The following is an 18,583-nucleotide window of genomic DNA, read 5'->3' on the forward strand; positions in this document are numbered from 1 at the left end:
ACCTGTGTTCTTGCCTTGCAGTTCTGAGAGATAAAATTCGATCATATCAATAGAGACATCTTTCTTTTTAAAGACTTGTCAAGGAAGCATTTCTCATTAAGTTAGACATGATGCTAAGAACATATATCACTGGACCGAGCTCTCTGAGCAGAGACAGTGAACATCTGCACCTGGAGTGAGGAAAGGATGCCAGGATCTTCCTTGCTGCACGGGAACAAACATCTGAGTCTTTGACCCCTCAGGAAGGTTAACGAAGTCAAATAGAGTCACTCTGGTGGAGCTGACCACACCAAAACAGGGACATAGTCACAGGGAGCCAACGAGAGGGCAGGGAGGCAATCTATCTACCCCAGCACCCTGGGACCCAGAACATCCTGCCTGTTTTGGCAACGTATCCCCAGTGGCCGCTCGGCTGGCGTTGTGCGCCGGCCGCCGAGGGGAGGCAGGAGCCCGGGTGCCGGGCAGGGGCAGCCTGCACCCCGCACTGGGGCTGGGGAGCTGCTGGGGAGCCTAGGGACGACCCACCATGGGGGCTGCGTTACTGAAAGGGCATCTGAGTCGCTTCTCTCTCTTCCTCCATTAGCTCCGGGAGGATAAAACTGAGAAGTTACTCCAGAGTAAATGACAACTTTTTATTCCTTTTCCCATTTGTCGGGACACGAAGCTTTCACCAGAGGGACCTGTCCGTCTCCAGGCTGCCTCTTTCAAAGTATCGAGCAGCCGCCTGGATGGCAAAGGGTTCCCAGAGCAGCATTCATCACCCTTCAAACTCCTTTTATTCTCGGGTGAGAAACTCGCCGAGGAGAGGCGGGGGGCGCGGGCAGCAGCCGCCAAGTGGCTGCAGGGGCCGCTTGGCACAGGGGAGCGCAGACAAAAGGCGGCGGAACTACGTGGCTTAAATTCAAAAGGGGCGCTCCGGGCTCCGCCAGGGCAGCCCCGGCCCGGGGAGGGGGCGGGAGCGGGCCGGGGCCGGGGCAGCCCGGCGGAGGGCGGCGGGCGCCGGGCTCCGGCGGCAGTGGGACGGGCGTGCGGGGACAGCGCGGCTCCCCCGGCCCCGCCGCCGCTCGCTCGGGGCCGCCGCAGCCGGAGCGGCCGCCCCAGCCCAGCCCCGGTGCGGCGATGAGTGGCTTAAAGCGGCTGCGGCTCAAAATCTGGCGGCGATGCGCCCTGCTGCTGCTCCTCCTCTGGGCTGCCTGCTGGGTGGTGGTGAGCGCTGCGCTGTTCCTCCTCCACAGGAGCGTCTTCTCCGAGAGCTGCACGGACGAGAAAAGCCACCGGATCCTGGCCAGGCTGGTAGGTGCCCCGGCGGGACGCGGGGCATCTCCCGGGGGCTGCCCGGCAGGACGAGGCGAGGGAGGTCCGTCGGGGCTGCTCTCCGGGGCGCCCTGCCCGGCTCCGGCCGCCGGAGGTGCCGCAGCGCCGGCGCCCCCGGTGCGCACGGGCGGGCGGCTGCCTCCTTACCTCCTTCCCTCACTCCTTCCTTCCCTCCCTGACTCCCTCCCTCCTTCCCTCTCTCCCTGCCTCTCTCCCCGGGGCGAAGTCAGGTGCAGGCGGCGGGCCGGCTCCCGGGCGTGGGATGCGGGTGGGCTGCCTAAGCAGAACGCTCCGAAGCAGAGGAAAACATTCCTCCGGGTGTTGGGGGATTTTGTTTGTTTTTAGCCGAAAAGCTGTTCGTACAAAAGTCGTCTTTCAGAAGTGCCAGGCAGCTTGTATCGCTTCCTTTATGGTCTGGCGGGGGTTGGCGTGTAAGATGTGGTTAAAATTCAAGAAAGGATTTGCGGATATTCATTAAAATTTCCCTTTAAAATTATAATGAACAGATTTAGGATTGTGTAGGAAACACTTTGAGAAGAGGAGCAGCGCGGGTTAATGCTTTTAGTTCAAATTTGTTTGTTATTCAGGGTATCTGTAGTGCCAGTGGTTAGGTGAGAAAGGAGGAATCCTAGTGGGAATTAAATAATCTATCACTGCAAGCAAGCAAAAACCGAGCATAGATTTTCCTTAATTCTGTATAATAAAGGAAAAGCAAGAGTAGGCAGCGGTCCTGACAGCGTGTTTTTAATGGCAGTGGGCTCCAGTTTCAGTACCTCAGGACCCAGGTGGAAGTAGGGCTGAGCGCAGGTTTGCAGCTGAAGGAATGATTCCAGCCTCATCCTTACGTGCTCGGGAAGAATAGCGAGATACGGAGGTGCACAGAGCTGCCAAGCTCAGGGAGGTCCGGGTCCTTGCCATCTCAGTACCAATAAACAGACGGACAGAGACTTGTTGCTGTTCTTCAGTTTGGAAAGCGTCAGGCAGGGCTTCAAAAGCCCAGGGGTCAGATTTCAGTCGCAAGCTTAGAAAGTTGTCTCTATCACTGTGACAGCTCAGGTTCAGACCCTCTTTCCCGAGGATGAGTAGCTGAGATTGCTGTGCTTGTCTGTGAGTAGGTGGATCGTCAGCAGTATCCTTAAGGTTTGTAAGCAACAGTTTTCCCAGATGACGTTAGAAAGGGATAGTCCTTCTAGTGGAATAATTAGAAAATGAACTCGTCTTCATCTGCCCCAAAATAAGTTTTTCTACATCTTCAGAACATAGCGTGAATTTCATAGTTACAGAGAGTGCAACTGAACCGTCAAACAAATAACCTGATAGCTTCAGTCTTACACCTTCTATTAAGCAATAATTAGTTTCTAAGAAAAAACTATTTTACTAGTCATCTCTCAGTAGGAGATGAGATATTTTAAGGAAGCGGGTGCAAATGCCCTTTCACATGGCATTTCTGAAAGTTTTATTTCCTTATTCTGAGTAAGATATGCATCTGTGCAGATGTATACTGCATTGAGAAGGCTAAAATAGCACTGGGCAATTTTCAGGGACCAACCTTAACTCTCAGAAAAAATCCCCTTGCTCTTTCCTCATGCCAGTCTCATCTTCATTTACACTGAACACTCTAAGTCATAGCAATCAATTTCTGTTCCCTCTAGAGAAATCAATTAATTTTGATGCCTTCCAAACCTGGCATTTACATTTACATAGAAATAGTAGCTAACTAGGCAAAACATCAGTTTCAGGGCACTGATAGTGGTACAGTGAGTTATTTAAATTTAATTAAATCCTTACCAAGGTTTCTATTAATTTCAACTTTAACGTTAACTTAGACCCAGCTTTTTAAACTTATTTTGATGAGTCCACTGAAGACATTAAAAATAATGTAGACAATTTTAATAAGATACATATGAGTGAGTCCAAACCATGCTTGTGTGTGCATTTTTGTGTAGTACAGCTACTTCTTTATAAGGCTTTTGGCTTAGTAGCACTTTCATATTTTAAAGTATCTGGCACTTAAAGAAGAATCTGTGGCTTTCAAAGGTCGATCACTAGGTCGATTTAAAACTGTCTCATCAACAGCTCTCAAACTTCAGTCATTAAGACAGGGATGGCAGTGTGGAGGACCATTTCTGAAATATTTCTTTGGGGAATTGATTCTTCCTTTTACCAGCAGGATGATGGACAATCTCGTATAATGAAGTCTGAAGTTAGTGGAAAGCTTCCTGTTTTGGTAAATAATAAATGGTCCATTGTGTCATAGCAGGTAATCCGTATTACCTGGTTAAATGTTTTCAGTCCACCAGGTTTGTGTTTTAATACTGTAAAATGCAAGCTAGTACACTGGGGAGCACAACAGTACAAACTATGCCAATATGATGGAAGACTGTCCTGTAAAACTGTGTGTTTAGAATGGATGTAAGGCTCAAATAATTGCTTCAAGATGAACTACTAGTGTAGACTGTGCCTAAAAGCCTGATAGGAAATGGTTCAATCTTCTTGATTACTTCCTTGAAGAAGCCTTTTCAAAAGCCTTGCTTGCCTTTGTGACCAGCTGAGAATGCACTTCTGGAAGGCTGATCTGTGTTTCATCATTGTGAGACCATGAGCTCTTTGGTCAAGTCCTCTTCCCCAGATCCCAGTTTGAAAAATACTGCACAAGTTCATTGTAAGAATATGATTCCAATGCTGTTTTTCAGATACTAGGTTAATAATCAAATATTTATAGCATCAACTGAAAAAACAGCAGAAAATCTTAAACAGCAACCAGGTTCAAAAAGGAACTGTCTCCTCTGCCTGTGAAATCTGAGTCTGCTTTTTCCACAACTACTTTTGTTCACTAATGCCATTAAGAATGACATGATGTCAGCACAGGAGAAAAAGCTACACCTTGACATGTTTGGCTACAGGTCACGGTTGTGTGTTCTTGTAGATGCCAGAAGTCCATGCATGTGAACCCTCTAAGAGTGAACCACAGTAAAATTGTCCACAGGGCAAGTGTTCACCCATGTGAACCCAATTACATTACTATGTCCTATCTTATCTTACTGTACAAGAAGAGAATTAGATTGTGGTCTGTCAATAGAGTTTTAAGTGTGCTTATACTTACAATCCAAAGAAACCCCCAAAAATGCCTTCTGTTTGTAATTTTCTTTCTAAAATTGCTTAGAGTTCCAGATGGTAAGAACTGCTAACCTACTTTTGTTGAGAAAACTACATTTCCTACTTAAAAAGGTAGAGTAAAATTGTATTACATTAGTAGGAATAGATTTTAAAAAGCAAGAATATTGATCTGCATGCTCTGAAGTGTGCAGATCTGAGTCTGAGTGAGTCTCTTCAGTCATCCTGATGTGGATGAAGATACAGATGTGTCTGTCCATGCATGGACTCAGTGTCCAGACACTCATGGAAGAATTTGCCTACCTGACTCTCCTTGCTGGCATTGAATTTTCTCACTTGGGTTGTGAGAATCAGAATATAAATAAATTTTATGTCTCTCTGAACTACCCTCAGTGAGCTGTTTCTGTCAACTGATCACCATTCTTGGATTTTGGACTTAATCCTCCACCCACTCCCTGGTGTGTTGTTTAAGGCTGGACTCTAAATGTTGCTTGGCATCAGAACATATTCCTCTGATGTACACACCTCAGGGACTGTCCCAAAAAAATACATTATTTGAATGCTATGATCACGTTCCTCATGTAACAGCCAGTCACAGATGAGGTGGGGCTCAGGCGGCCACTGCAAGTTCTGCACGTGCAGGGGGGACCTGCCAGTTTGTTAAAATGAAGGTTCAAATGCCAGAAAGCAATGGAGGTGGATGACACTGTCAAGCTGCCTCACAGATGTTTGGCTTTCTCCACTACCCCCTCTATTCCCCTTTCACCAGAGACCTCTGATCATCCCCTCTACTGAACAACCCAAAAAAGTCCCTACAGCTGCATGTCTGAATGACCATAGGAATACATCAACTGCCTCCACTTTTGGAAATGATATTATGGAAATTATTCTCGCTAGAGGAAGGGCTGGTGAGGGAATCCTTGCAGTTCTTGCATTAATTTGCATTGACCACTAAACTATCAAGCAACAGTTCCCTTGTTTCAAAAGACTGATTTCTTTCCAGTTAAAAAAAAGATTAAGTATTGAAACAATTAATATTAAAATGTCACTTCTGATAAATATATATAAAACCAGGAGAGTCATTGTGTTCTGCAGCATTTACATACTCAAAAATTCTGAAAGTTCTTGGTCCAAAATTCATTGAATGCAACCTCTGTGTTTCCTGGTGATGCAAGAGGAGATTATCACAGCTTCCTTCAGGGTATGTTGAGTTCAAGGCTGAAACATGCAGAGCTGTGGAATGTCCCAGCAATCCAGCTATACATGGATTTTCCTTTAGTTTTAGTGGTGATGTCTAAGTTATGCTGCCCTGAGCCTTCCAGAGAAGTCCTGCATTACTATGAGCCTTAAAGCCTAAAAGCATTACAACCCATAATCATACACAGCAGAGCCCAAGTGTTTAAAGTTTGTCTCACTTCACTCATACATGTAAAATTTTTCAGATTAACAGGTCATCCAGTCCCTTTCCTTGCCCCTGAAAAACCTGCCGTTTATCATTTCCATAATCCCTGTTTTGAAACAAAACTCTCCTAGTAATAGATCTCTAGAGACTTCTGAAAAACCATTGAATGACCCAACGGTTGTAGGGGTGTGTTTGCAGTTCCATGACTGCTACAAACCTCTCAAGCTTAGGATTGCTGCTCATTATTTGCCTTTCTTCTGCATGGTCACAGGGGTATGGTTCTGCTATGAATATTCTGCTCTTTCACTCCAGTGCCTTGACTACAGCAGTGGAGCCTTGACTGGGGACCTCTGTGAAGACCTGTGCGTGGCGCAGAAGCTGGTGTACAAACACTGCCTCTACTATGACAGAGGTAAGAAGGTCATTCAGGCTGATTGGAGAGGCCAGCCCATCATACTGAAATCCAAAAAAGAAAGTTTTTCAAGCTACCAGCACCTCAGTATGCTAGAGGAGGTGGAAACACAGGATATCCCTGAAACAGAGCTTCTGCTTATGGTAGCTTTGGAGGTCAAAAATGCCCTGGGGCTAGAACTGTCTAACAATACCATGGGGCCCCTGTGGACAAGGAAGAAGGGACCACGTTGGAAAGCACAGGTGGCCAGCATGTGGTCCTTGCTCCAGCAGGAAGAATATATCTACTTCAGTTTGCTGCAGGACTTCAGCAAACATGTGCTACGAATTATTGGCTCTTGTGGACACTTTTATGCTGTGGAGTATCTCACAGCTGGACATGCCTGGCACAAAACTCTTTTTCCCTTGGAAAACGTGATCGGCCCCTCCCTTACTGGACAAAGAAGCAGGGTGAGAGCCATCATTGACATTGCACTCAGCTTTCTGGACATGGTGCGGCATTTTGATAACGATTTCTCTCACCGACTTCACCTGTGTGACATCAAACCAGAAAACTTCGCTATCAGGCATGATCTCACGGTAAGTCAGATCTTTGGGGTAGTGTTCCAGGAATTTGAGATCAAATTCTAGTCTGAAGGTGACTGTAAAAATGACACTTCCCTCCTTGTACAGCTTTTGGCTAAGTGTTTACAAAGCCAATGAATTTACAAGCATCAAGGGAGATTCTCTGCTGCTTTTCCTCTTTGTAATGTGTACAGCCACATTTTTGGAACACTAAATCCTGCTGCTTACTTCATAAACTTGTCGCTCGCTTCCGTTTTGTTTCGCTTCTTCAAAGGCACCAGTGCAAGATCCTTTGGATGTGGTGAAGGATGCCTCCTAGAGGCAAGGGGATTTCAAAAGCTCTAAATGAAGCTGTAATTTGAGTCATATTTCTGGTAGTGATGCTGAAATGAAAAAACTGTATGAATTTGAAAGCTAAGACTGAATTCATGGTCTGACATAAGGGGAACTCCCCACATCCAGACATACATATTTGTGCTTCTGTGGTCCATTTATCTGGTCTGGAAACTATGCAAGGACAGCAAGATGAAACTCCCTACTACTGTCACTCTTTGACTTTTCATTGTGCAGCTGTAACTCAGACCTTATAGCTATGTATATTTTCTAAGTAGCAGTGCAGCTCACACTCATTCTGTGGACAGAAATTCCTGGCTTTGGTTGGAATTTTTTCTACAGATTGGGGGTACCATGCAGTGAGTAAATATTTGAACTAGTGTTTGTTTACGCCAAATTTGCGTAGTGTCATCAGTGGAGTTTCTGCACTCTGAGTGAATATAAAGCACTTTCAGGCACTTTAAGACTATTTTTAATGCTCACTGAGTGTTAATGTAACACTTGTATCTTCAGGGTACTGGACAAACACTACCGAAACATTAAGAGCAATTAGTGTTTCCCCCTCACCCTTCCCTTCCCTCCCATTGTTTATTCAGGTGCAATACAGCAGCAGAGCAGAGAATGGGTGAGGAGCTACAAGAAGAAACTAAAGCAAGCTGTACCACTATTTAGGCAAAGCAGGAATTCCTCAAGGCAGGCTTTGCCCATCTTCCTCAGTTACTCAGGGCTGTGGCTTCCCGTGGCTGAGCACAAGCCAGAGAATCTGTTTCACAACCTACTTACAAGAAAATAGATTCCATTTAGGGAATGGGGACGACTACTGGATGTGTCTTCTCTTATGAGTCCTTTTGGTGAGGCTTGCTTTGCCAGGATCTTCCAGTGACTAACCAGTTCCAGAATGGGAACGCAGCAATGCAGCCTCTTTTTTGTCTCATGTTTGTTTTAAGCAATTTTTTCACCTGTTGGTTTCTTGTATAGGATAATAAAGAAACCCACAATTGTACCACTATTCTTCATTTGAGTAATGAGACTTCTAATGCCCAAAGAAATGTGCCTGGAATGCAATAGTTTTACTTTGAGGATTATTTTCATGTGGTGGAGATAAGCCTCCAGCCTTCACACGCTCTCCTGCCTCACACAGAGGAGCTGTCTGGTAAATCATCCAGGAGAAATTTAGGCTGCCATGAAGCCACATAAGGTAGAGTTAGAAGGTTTCTAAGTCCATAGATGTTTTTTTCGCCATCTATGGACATAGCAAAGCCCACCAAAACGTAGCTGTTTATAGGCAGAATGTCACCCAGATGTGTCTTCACAGGGTCTAGCTGGATGCCTGTGGTATTCACATGTCCTCTGAACAGAGAGAGACTTAGCTTTCTCAGGATTTCTCCTGAGAGAAACTGTGAGAGAAACAGAGAAAAGAGAATCAAAACAATTCTTATCTCATTTACTGCTCCTGTGTTTGTACACATGTGGAATGTGTTATGGAGATTGTTTACCGAAGAGTGATTTGTTAATTAGACTCTACTAATAGTTGTTTAGATTCATTAACCAATTAGATCCATGTGTGTATCAGGACTCTCAAGAGAGAGAGTCATGAGTTTTCTAACTAGTTAGTTAATAATAGTTCTTGTTGTATTATATAGTTATAGTATAATATAGTATAACAAAGTAATTAATTAACCTTCTGATATCATAGAGTTCTGCACATCATTCTTCCCTCATCAGGGAATACAACAACGATAGATGTCCACACATTTTTATAAAAGAATTTCAGTTAAGCCACTGAACCCTTTGGCAGCCACGTATTTGGGAAGCAGGGCTGATTTTCCTAGAGGAGCAACGGATAAGATTGTCAAATGTGCTGACAATGACCCATCTGGGAGGTGGAACAGTGACACTGGGACTGGGGGAACCCTGCACTACTCTCACTCTGTTCTCCAAAGAACTAAACAGCAAAACCACAGAAAGTTAAGGAAGTAAACAACAAACAAAACGAAAAGTTAAAAAAAAATTTTGCCAAACATGTAAAATCCCTTAGGCTACATCATCATTATAGAGCTCTCCAAAATGCTTAAAAATACTTATGTTTTTAAGATATGCCTCATCTCTGTAAAATTTTTCCCTATGGAAAAAGGAGTAGAACAAAATGAAGATTAGACCACGTTCTTTATTTTGCCTGTGGAAGGTTTCTTTGGCATTCTACCAAACCAGACATCTTTAGTTCCTGGGGTTGATCCAGTTGCTGTTCCAGTCACACAGTTCATCTTCTCTTGTTACTTGGGAGGTCGAATCTGAAAAATGAAATAATCATTTGAGCCCAAGTAACTCTACTTTGCCCAGGTCCCAGATTTTTCCTGTACAAAAATGTGTGTGAGATGCTGAGAGAGAACATCCCTGATCCTGACTGTCAAGTGTGGAGTGCAGCTGTGAACATTTACTGGCTGCACATCCATGATGTTGGAGACAGGCTTCCTTCCCTGTGGTCACCCACAGCTTGGCTCACATCAGGCAGCTGCCATCCCCATCCCAGATTTCTTTCTTTCCCTCTTTATTGCTGTGATTTCTTTAAGTGAAGAATTCAGGGGTGGAGTGGCACTGGCAGAAACTGAGACCACAGCCCTTGGCTTCCAGGGAGGTGTCACCCCCAACAAGGGCAGCAGTTCTGCAAGTACTTGGTGCTGCGTACGCACTGCTCTGAGAGCCTCGTGCTCTCAGAGGAAAGGGACAGACCCCTTTCACTCAGGTTTTTTCTGCTGTGACCCGCTTCTGGCTAGACTCTGTTACAGGATGTATTTCTGGACTATAAGAAAATGAACTGTGCACAATAAATGTGTCAAACCATAGCAAATAACACCGGGCAAAGCCAGACCCAGCTTTCAGCAAAGTCAGGGATCTCCCTCTACAATGGAACAGACTCAATCCCAGAGAATGCAAGGACAGGTTTGCAGGAGCTGTACCACGTGCAGCTATCCTTGCACATCCCACTGCTCCTCTCCACAGTGGCAAAGTGGCAATCAGGGGTTTAGTTTGAATGCTGAGTTCTAAATGATACTGTCTGGCCCATGGGTCATTGTGCACCTTCATGTAATTGGGAGGTTGAGGTGCTATCTGCATATGCTGCACCAGCAAGTAAATCAGTCTTCAGACTGGATAGGTCCACTTTAAGGCGAACCAACCCAATTCACCCCAGGAATGCATATTTTTCACAAATAATTTTTCCATTCCTGGTTTCATAAGCATTGGCTTATATTTTTTGTTTAAAAAGTGGTGTTTATAAGGTTAGTGTGGCTCAGTTAAGTGAAATAAAGCCTCTGTGATCCCAGTTCCCCACCAGCAGATGCTCTCAGCACAGCATTTCCCAAAGCCAGCAGCAAAGAATGCCTGCTCAGCCCTGTCCCAGAGGCTGTGGTGTGCCAGATCTGATGGAATGTTTTGATTCACAGGTGGTGGCCATTGACGTGGATATGGCCTTTTTTGAACCCAAAATGAGAGACATCCTGGAACAGAAGTGCACAGGAGATGAAGATTGTAATTTCTTTGATTGCTTTTCAAAATGCAATCTGAAAATCAGAAAATGTGGAGCACAGAGAGCCAATAACAACTTGCAAGTGAGTAGACACAGCTGTTTTATGCATCCATTCCTTTTAAAATCACACTGACTATAAAATGCACAGTATGTACAAGGAGACTGAAGGAGATGAAGACGGTCAGGTTTTTACATGTGTCCATGTAAGTGTCCTGTTCAGAAATCTTGTCTTGTGGCACACAAACTGATCTTTATATTCTCTCTATATAGTGTTTATTTGTCATGATTTTCTGTAGGTGTTAGCCCAGTGCTACAGACAGGAGAGCAGAGTAAGCAGGGGCAGGGGATTAGCACTTCTGTCTCCATTGATGATAAAGTCACATTTTTGAGTTGCACTTCAAATCCTGTGTTCATTTCTGGGCCCCTCACTTTAACAAAGACATTGAGGTGCTGGAGAATGTCCAGAGAAGGGCAACAGAGTGATGAAGGATTTGGCTCACAAGTCTTGTAAGAATTGGCTGAGGGAGCTGGAGATGTTTAGGCTGGAAAAAAAAGAGGCTCAGGGACATCATATTGCTCTTTATAACTACCTGAAAAGAGGTTGAAGTGAGGTGGCTGTTGACCTCTTGTCCCAAGTAACAAGTGGTAGGACACAACAAAATGACACCAGCTTGCACCAGGGAGGGTTTCGTTTGAATATGAGAAAAACTTCCTGAAAGAATGGTCAAGCATTGGAGCAGGCTTCCCAGGGAAGTGGTGGAATCACTGTCCCTGTAAGTGTTCAAAAAACTTGTAGATGTGGCACTTGGGACATGATTTAATGACGGACTTGGCAGTGCTGCATTGGCACTTGGACTCAATGATCTTAAAAGTCTTTTCCAACCTTAGTGATTCCATGGTTCTGGGAAAGTTGAGGCTGTCCAAGTGTGAGCAGTGGTTGTGATTCTCCACTCTACAGATGTCGTGTGTGGGTGTACTGGAAAGTGGTGTCCATGGGGTTCTTGGCTTTGGGATGAGGTGTCTTACAGCTCACCCAGCTTATGTTGGTGGGAGGCATTGGCTGGGGGGATGTAGAGTGTCGGCCTTTTGCCTGCTTCTCCCACCCCCTCACCCTCACCACTCGTCATGCAGAATCATAGGATTATTTAGGCTGGAAAGCACCTTTAAGATCATCAAGTCCAGCCATTAACCCAACACTGCCAGGTCCACCAACAGACAACACCTCTAGTGCCACATCTACATGTCTTAAATATTCCAGGGATAGTGACTCATCTAATTCTCAGGACAGCTTGTTCCAGTGCTTGACAACAATTTTGGTAAAGAATTTTTCCTAATATCCAATCTAAACCCCCCCTAGCACAACTTGAGGCCATTTCCCCTTGTATTGCTTGTCACTTGGGAGCAGAGGCTGATCCTCACCTGTCTACAACCTCCTTTCAGGTCCTTATAGAGGGCTATAAGTCTTCCCTCAGCATCCTCTTTCCTAGACTAAACAACCCCAGCTCCCCCAGCCACTCATAGAATGTGTGAAGTGCAGGAGCAGCCTGAGAAGGGCCATCCCTTAGCTAGAGTATAGCCTTTATGGATGCTCCTTTCCTATACCTCCCTCTTTGAATGGCTAAAGGCACTTTGGATTCAGATGACATTTTGCTACAGTCCCAGGGAAGCAGCAGAGCATTAGTCGTAGCTTCTGAAATACAGTGATCTGCTCTTTTTCCTTTCCCCAGGTAATCTGTGACAAAATATTCCGTCGCTGGTTTTCCCCAAATCTCAGAGGAGCACTGGTTTCCCTGCCCCTGCAGCTGCAGCTGCAGAAAGCCGTGCAGGAGTGTGCTCAGCCGGGGCACACGGGTGCCACCGGGCACCAGAGGACTCTGAAATCTTTCTCTGAGCTGTACCACCTGCTCCGGGTCACTCAGCGAGAGCTGCGAGGGGCAGAGTAGACACAAAAGGCAGAACTGCAAAGGCCATGTCCCAGTCTCTCTGCCATCCCTCCTAACCCCGTACTTTTACAGCATAGAGATTGCTTTTCTGCTATGCAAATCAAGTTCACAGCTGCAGGTGCAGCACGTCCTGATAATATCTTGTCAAGTGTTAAATTGCTTTACATTACTTGGATTCTGTTCTTGCTTATTTTCCTGAGGAAGCACTACCCCTCTCCACCAGCATACGGCACATCCTTCTGAGCTGCAGTCACTGCTCAGATAGCATCTGTTTGAGTGTGGTGCTCAGAGGATGCATTTACAGAAGAAAAGTGTAAGTGCAGCAAAACTCGACTAATAATTAAAAGAATGGGTGGGTGGGTGTGAATTAGTACATGCATGGTGTTTGTTTTAGTTTCTCTGTCAAATGAGGTGGGTTTTTACAGTAGATACAGAGCATTTTGTGTGGAGAAAAAAAAAAAAGGGGGAGATGTCAAACAGGGAAATGTACTGTCACACAAGGAAAGAGCTGCTTTTGTACAAAGCAATCCTTTCTGATATCCCCAAATGCATTTTCTCTGGGGTATTGCATTACCTGTGCCATTGCTAACTCTTTTGGGGAAATATTATATAAAGGTACTTTGGACTTTTCTAGAGCAAAATAATTATACTCCTGCTGAGCTCCCATGTGGGTATTCATATTCTGCAGTGAAGAGGTATGAATAATGCTACCGGATTTTCCCATGTGAACAAGCCCTCAGGCACTTGTACATCAGAGCACTTGATAAGAAGCACTCCTTTGCCAGAGAGCAGAATTGCCCAGGAATGTCAACAATCTGTCCTTTGCACAGAGCAATATCCAGATGCAGAGTTTTCTTCCACGGTATTTTTTAAATGAAAAAAAAAAAAGAAAAATATTTTACAAATTCATTATCTTGCCATCAGTTGTACAAATAAAGATCTCTAGATCAACTTAAAAACATTAACTTTGCCTTTAAAATGTGTAGAGCTGTGGCTGGAGAAACTAACATGGGTTCGGGTGACACTTCAAGTGCATACCAACACCAGGCAACGTCCCCATGATCTGGTTTTGGCATGAGGACATTACAAACCCCACAAACAGGAATCCCAGCGGCCTATGGCAGCCCTCAGCTTGGAGGAATCAATTTTAAGACTGACAATACTGGTTTGTGGATGTGAGACATGTAACAACACTTAATCTGCTCCATCTTTATGTCCCTCAGCCTTATGACAGCTGTGAGGCCTGTGAGCACTAATTAGACATAAAATTTCCATTTCTGGAGTGGTTCTTTAAACTAAAGCTAAAGACTGCCCATGACCAGAAAAATGGGAGCTGCGGAGGAGTTCTTGACCCCTTGAGACCTAGCTCAAATTTTCAGACTGGTGCTAGTGTGTTTTTATATATATTTGTGGCAATAAGCAATCATATTTTTAAAAATCATGCAAGAAACTCCTAGCAAGAACAAGGTCAGATGCCTTGCCTGAGGCTGGAAAGCTGCTGCTGAGCTGGAGCTCCAGCTTAGGAGCTTCTGACTGGTAAAATTACTCTCAGTCCATGCTTCTCCTTTAACCAGGCAGGCAAAGAATATTTCTGTACTTTAAATCATTCTTTGCAAAAGCAGGAGGGCAAAGCAGAATACGAAGAAACATGAATTCCAGAACTAGCCCTGTTACAAATTCATGAAATAGATGGAGAAAATAATTAAGAACAGAATCAGATTGTGGCAAAGGAACAGGGATAGGTAAAGTATAAATTAGAGGGAAGACAAGGAAAGAGAGATTAAGGAAAACTAGAAAAAAAAAAGAAGTAAACAATACGTCAGCCTTTGTAGAAACATGATTTATGATGCAAGATTCAATAAAGTGACATTTAGTCTGAGAAAGAAGAGACTGAAGATAAACATGATAACTCCCTTCAAAAACAGAGATAGGTTGATAAAAAGAGAATAGGAGAGAACTGCCCTGTCCGGATTTCCTTGGTGGATATGACAAGCAATGAGCTTAAGGAGCAAGGAAAAAAACAGGTAAGAGATTTGCTACAGGTTTTCTGGTAGAAAGGAACATAAAGGTATGACACAAATCATCTGGGAAAGTTTTAGCCTTCACAAATTGTGGTTTTCAACTAACGGCAAAAGTGAATGCCTGTCAAGAATTACGTACATGAAGTTAAGTTGGTGATGCTGCCTTGAGGTAACCTTTGCCTCCAAGTCATGTGATTATGTTATCACCAGTTTGCATTTGTGCTCTCGTGACACAAATCAATTTTTGTGCTCCCACACAAAAAATCCCCCCTGCTTGGTCCTTGCTAGGTCAGGAGGGACTCAATATAAATCCCAAATGCTGCTGGGGAACCTGAAGATATTATACATCTTCACACATGAAGATGCTCCTGTTTCCCTGGTCCCATTATTTCCTCCTTCCCAAGCTCAGAGGGTACCTTCAGGGAAAAGCAGGCATCACACAGACCATCAGTGCTTTGCAGAAGAGTCATGCTCCTCCCATGCCAGGGATCCCCTTCCAATTTCCAGGTTTGCATTTCAGACAGGATAAATTTCTTCTGGGTGAGATATTCCACTTTTAAAACAGATGGGAAAAAAACATAGTGAAATGAAAACTGGTGGCAGCCAAATGCTGGTGTGATGTGACTCTGCTCAGAAGATCCTTTTTCCCTGGCAGGGTATAGGAAGGGAAGCTGCCTTTGACAGATCTCTCCAAACCCTTCAGGGCCTGGCTGCAGCTACCTCCACCTGGCAGGGACCTCCTTCCCCCACACCACACTTTCCCAGGACATTAGGTTTCACTTCTTTTCAGGATACAGAGAATAATCCTCAGAAAGATCAACACAATTGGGTTATTTGTCCTTGGCTGGGCTGCGAGATTACATATCGCTCATGCAGCCAGCTCCAGGCAGACTTTGGTGCACACCTTCAAGAAGACAAGGAGAACCTGACAGGCTCTGTGAGCACAGGGCTTGATTCTTCACAACCCTGCACGTGCTTTGTAAAGTCACTAAGCCCTGGGAAACAGGAGAGAAAGCACTACCAGTGAAGGAAATGAAATATTGTAATTTAATTAGCAGAGGTAGAATGACCAAAACAGGAATAAAACAGTAGTTGTGCCTTTACGTCTCTGGGACAGAAAAAAAAGTTAAGGCACTGGTTTTGTTGCCATTTACCTTAAGGAGAAAAGTGCAAACTGCTGTAATTTGAGCCTCTATGATTATATGATTATAACCACATTTTTATGGTTATAATGATATTTTTGGTGAATTTTTTTTTTTTTTGATTGAAAACTCTATACAGGTGTTTGACAGGAAGAGACCCAGGACTTCTGCTCCTTTCTGACAAAGCTCCTTTCATGATGCTCTGGCAGCACTGCCCACCCCTCTTTGGTCATTAGTGCATCATAGCTTCACAAAGACTTCCCACTGCTCATCCCTTCCATATAAAAGCTGACTTACACAGGTTCACTGATAGCATTTGGTTGCACTGGCAATAGCCACTTTAGTCCAAGGTGTCTGTTCCCATCCAATTGATCTCAGCCCCATCCCTGTGCTCTGTTAGTCTGTTCCCTTATCCTTTTTGCCCTATAAAAGTGGCATTACCTCCTGATTAATTTCTACCACTTGCTGAATTAGTGCCTTAGTCAGCAACTCCTACCCCATATTTATGGCTCTCTGTGAAACAGGAATGGCATTAAGTCATTGTTTATTCATTCTTTGCATCACAGTTAGCAGCATGTGCTTCAACTCTGCAATAAACCAATACACCGTCTGTTCCCACATTTTACAAGAGGTGAGTCCAGTTGGGGGTCTACTTCATCTTTAGGAAAGATGAATTCAACCCGGTGCTCAAGATTTTCAAAGAACTACTTCTGATTTTCTCCAACTGGCATTTTATGCTCTGCAAAAACAATAGTCCTGCACTAGGATGATACAAAACAGAACAGAACTCCTTGCCCCAAAGGGTTTGTGTGGTCCCCCTTGTGTTTCTAGGTTGACTCAATGGTGACTAGCCAGAAAAGCAGGTCAGTGCTGCAGCCAGAATTGTTCTTATAGATGCTACTGCTCCCTAATGGGACTTCCCAGAATCCCCCTTCACTGGGAGCATCCAGATGCATTGCTGGAGGCAGCACTAGAGATAACAACAGATATTTGGGACTGGGAGAGAAGAGAGGGAAGGGTTTGTTTTTTTTTTAATTAGAAACATTGACTGAACAACATATTTCCTAAAGGTGAAAAATGGGATCAGGTACTCAAAGAGTTTAGGGACTTCTCACTGAATTTTTTTATTTAGTTATAAAATGTAGACCCAAGCTGGCCTATTTGTTTTGGTGTAGATAAAAAACAAACAAACAAGCAAACAAATGAAAACCAAAACAACAAAACAACCCCAAAACAAACCAAAAAAACCACAAACCAAACAAAAAAATTTAAGAAGCTATGTACCAGGTTGCCTGTCTTTCAGCAAATCATATTGTTATGTGTAATGGCCAGGAAGGTGGTAAATTGCAGCTTTTAATGAGTTTCTGGCTGTAACACGGGAGCCTTGTAGTTGTGATGCCAGTCTGTGCATCTGGACAGCCAACTATAAAACAAACCCAGAACCTGTATCAGGGGATGCGAGAAACCAGATTAGCAATTTTGGCAGATGCTCTCTGAAGCCTAGTACAAATGAAAACTGAAATCCCTCTGTTTGGGCCACCTGTAGTGAGTCCAGACAATAAGCAGAGTCACTCTGCAGAAGCCTCAGTTGCTGCCACTTTCCTGGATCCTCAGTGAAATCAGGAGAAAGGCTACTGGGCTTCCAGTAGCAAAAAAAGACAGCAACGCATAGTGAGGGAAAGAATGAGATGCTTGGAAGAATGAAAATCCAGGACAATTGAACTCAGAAACAAAGAGATAAGAGACTCCATACTGAAAAATCAGAGAATGTCAATTAATTGATTGAGAAAAAAAATCGCAACATTTCCATTTTAGTTCTTTAAAATAAAAAAAAGTGCAGTAGCACAGGGGATATAGCGCAGCATCACCAAAGCCATTTGTTGTATGTGTCTAAGGATCTGTTAAATACAGTGTGGAGCTGTATCATGACATCTGCAGCCTAAAGGCTAGACAGAATAAAATCACTTGAAAAAAACTTTTAGAACTACTATTTACATAAATGCATAAAACTGCCCTAATTATCAACAAACAATGTCAGCCAAAAAGAGAGAGGGTTTTTCTCACTAGAAGTGTTATTATGTCTATAAATTAAAGTATGGCAAAATGCTCAAATCCCTGAAAGGCTACAATCCATAATCCTGTTGGTACAGTTTGGATCCTGCAGGCTTGGGCTCCAGAGCAGCAGAGTGACTGCTGAGCTCCTTTAAACACCACAATTCTTGGTGCCTTCTTCAGTGTACTCTGAGCTCCTTCTCCTGTAAACTGGAGGGGATTTTTCCTACACTACAAAATGTGCCTAAGTGGTGTTGGCAGCCAGAAGGATGTGCGTATGATCCAGAGCATAATCACTTCCACAAGCATCTGCTGCTAGTGCTTTCAAGATACATGTAATCCAAGCTGGAGACTATTGTGAATAACTCTCATTTTCCCTTGCTGGTTCCTTAGCAGTTTGCTTCTAGCTAGTTAGAAACAGAATCCCCCATCCTGCTTAAATTGGTTGTAATCTCTCCAATTTTCATGCTACAGCAGGAAAAGAGCAAACTGCCTTGAGTTCAGGATGGGTTCATTCTCTTAAAGGTACGACATGCAAAGGAAAAAACAGAGGTCAGTTCTTATTTCTAAAGAGGAAGTCAAATATAAGTAGCTGAAAAAAATAGATCTTTCAACCAATATCCCATGCACATTAATGAGCTAACATTCCCTCTCTATTTGCATAATTCAAAGCCCTCTGCTTCTTTCCAATTCAAAAGAAAATTTAAAAAGCACAATGTGTTTACTACTCCAAATTTCACAGGTATGGTAATTAACTTCTT

The 18,583-nt window shown here is 44.0% G+C and overlaps 1 protein-coding gene across 3 annotated transcripts; it reads left to right on the forward strand.

The window, feature by feature from the left end:
- The first annotated feature begins 588 nt into the window (after window positions 1–588).
- Window positions 589–18,512, forward strand: DIPK1C (divergent protein kinase domain 1C). Of its 3 annotated transcripts, XM_072924463.1 has the most exons (5): window positions 589–785; window positions 1,236–1,293; window positions 6,102–6,820; window positions 10,582–10,746; window positions 12,392–18,512. In XM_072924463.1, the coding sequence occupies exons 1-5, from the start codon at window positions 729–731 to the stop codon at window positions 12,605–12,607; spliced, it is 1,215 nt and encodes a 404-aa protein (XP_072780564.1). In that variant the 5' UTR covers window positions 589–728; the 3' UTR covers window positions 12,608–18,512. The 3 variants fall into 3 exon arrangements, with proteins under 3 accessions (XP_072780564.1, XP_030121759.4, XP_072780563.1); XM_030265899.4 differs by lacking the exon at window positions 589–785 and having other exon boundaries at window positions 845–1,293; window positions 6,143–6,820; XM_072924462.1 differs by lacking the exon at window positions 589–785 and having other exon boundaries at window positions 881–1,293.
- Window positions 18,513–18,583: the final 71 nt, after the last annotated feature.

The sequence above is a fragment of the Taeniopygia guttata genome, chromosome 2, assembly GCF_048771995.1.
Source record: "Taeniopygia guttata chromosome 2, bTaeGut7.mat, whole genome shotgun sequence".
Taxonomy (NCBI): domain Eukaryota; kingdom Metazoa; phylum Chordata; class Aves; order Passeriformes; family Estrildidae; genus Taeniopygia; species Taeniopygia guttata.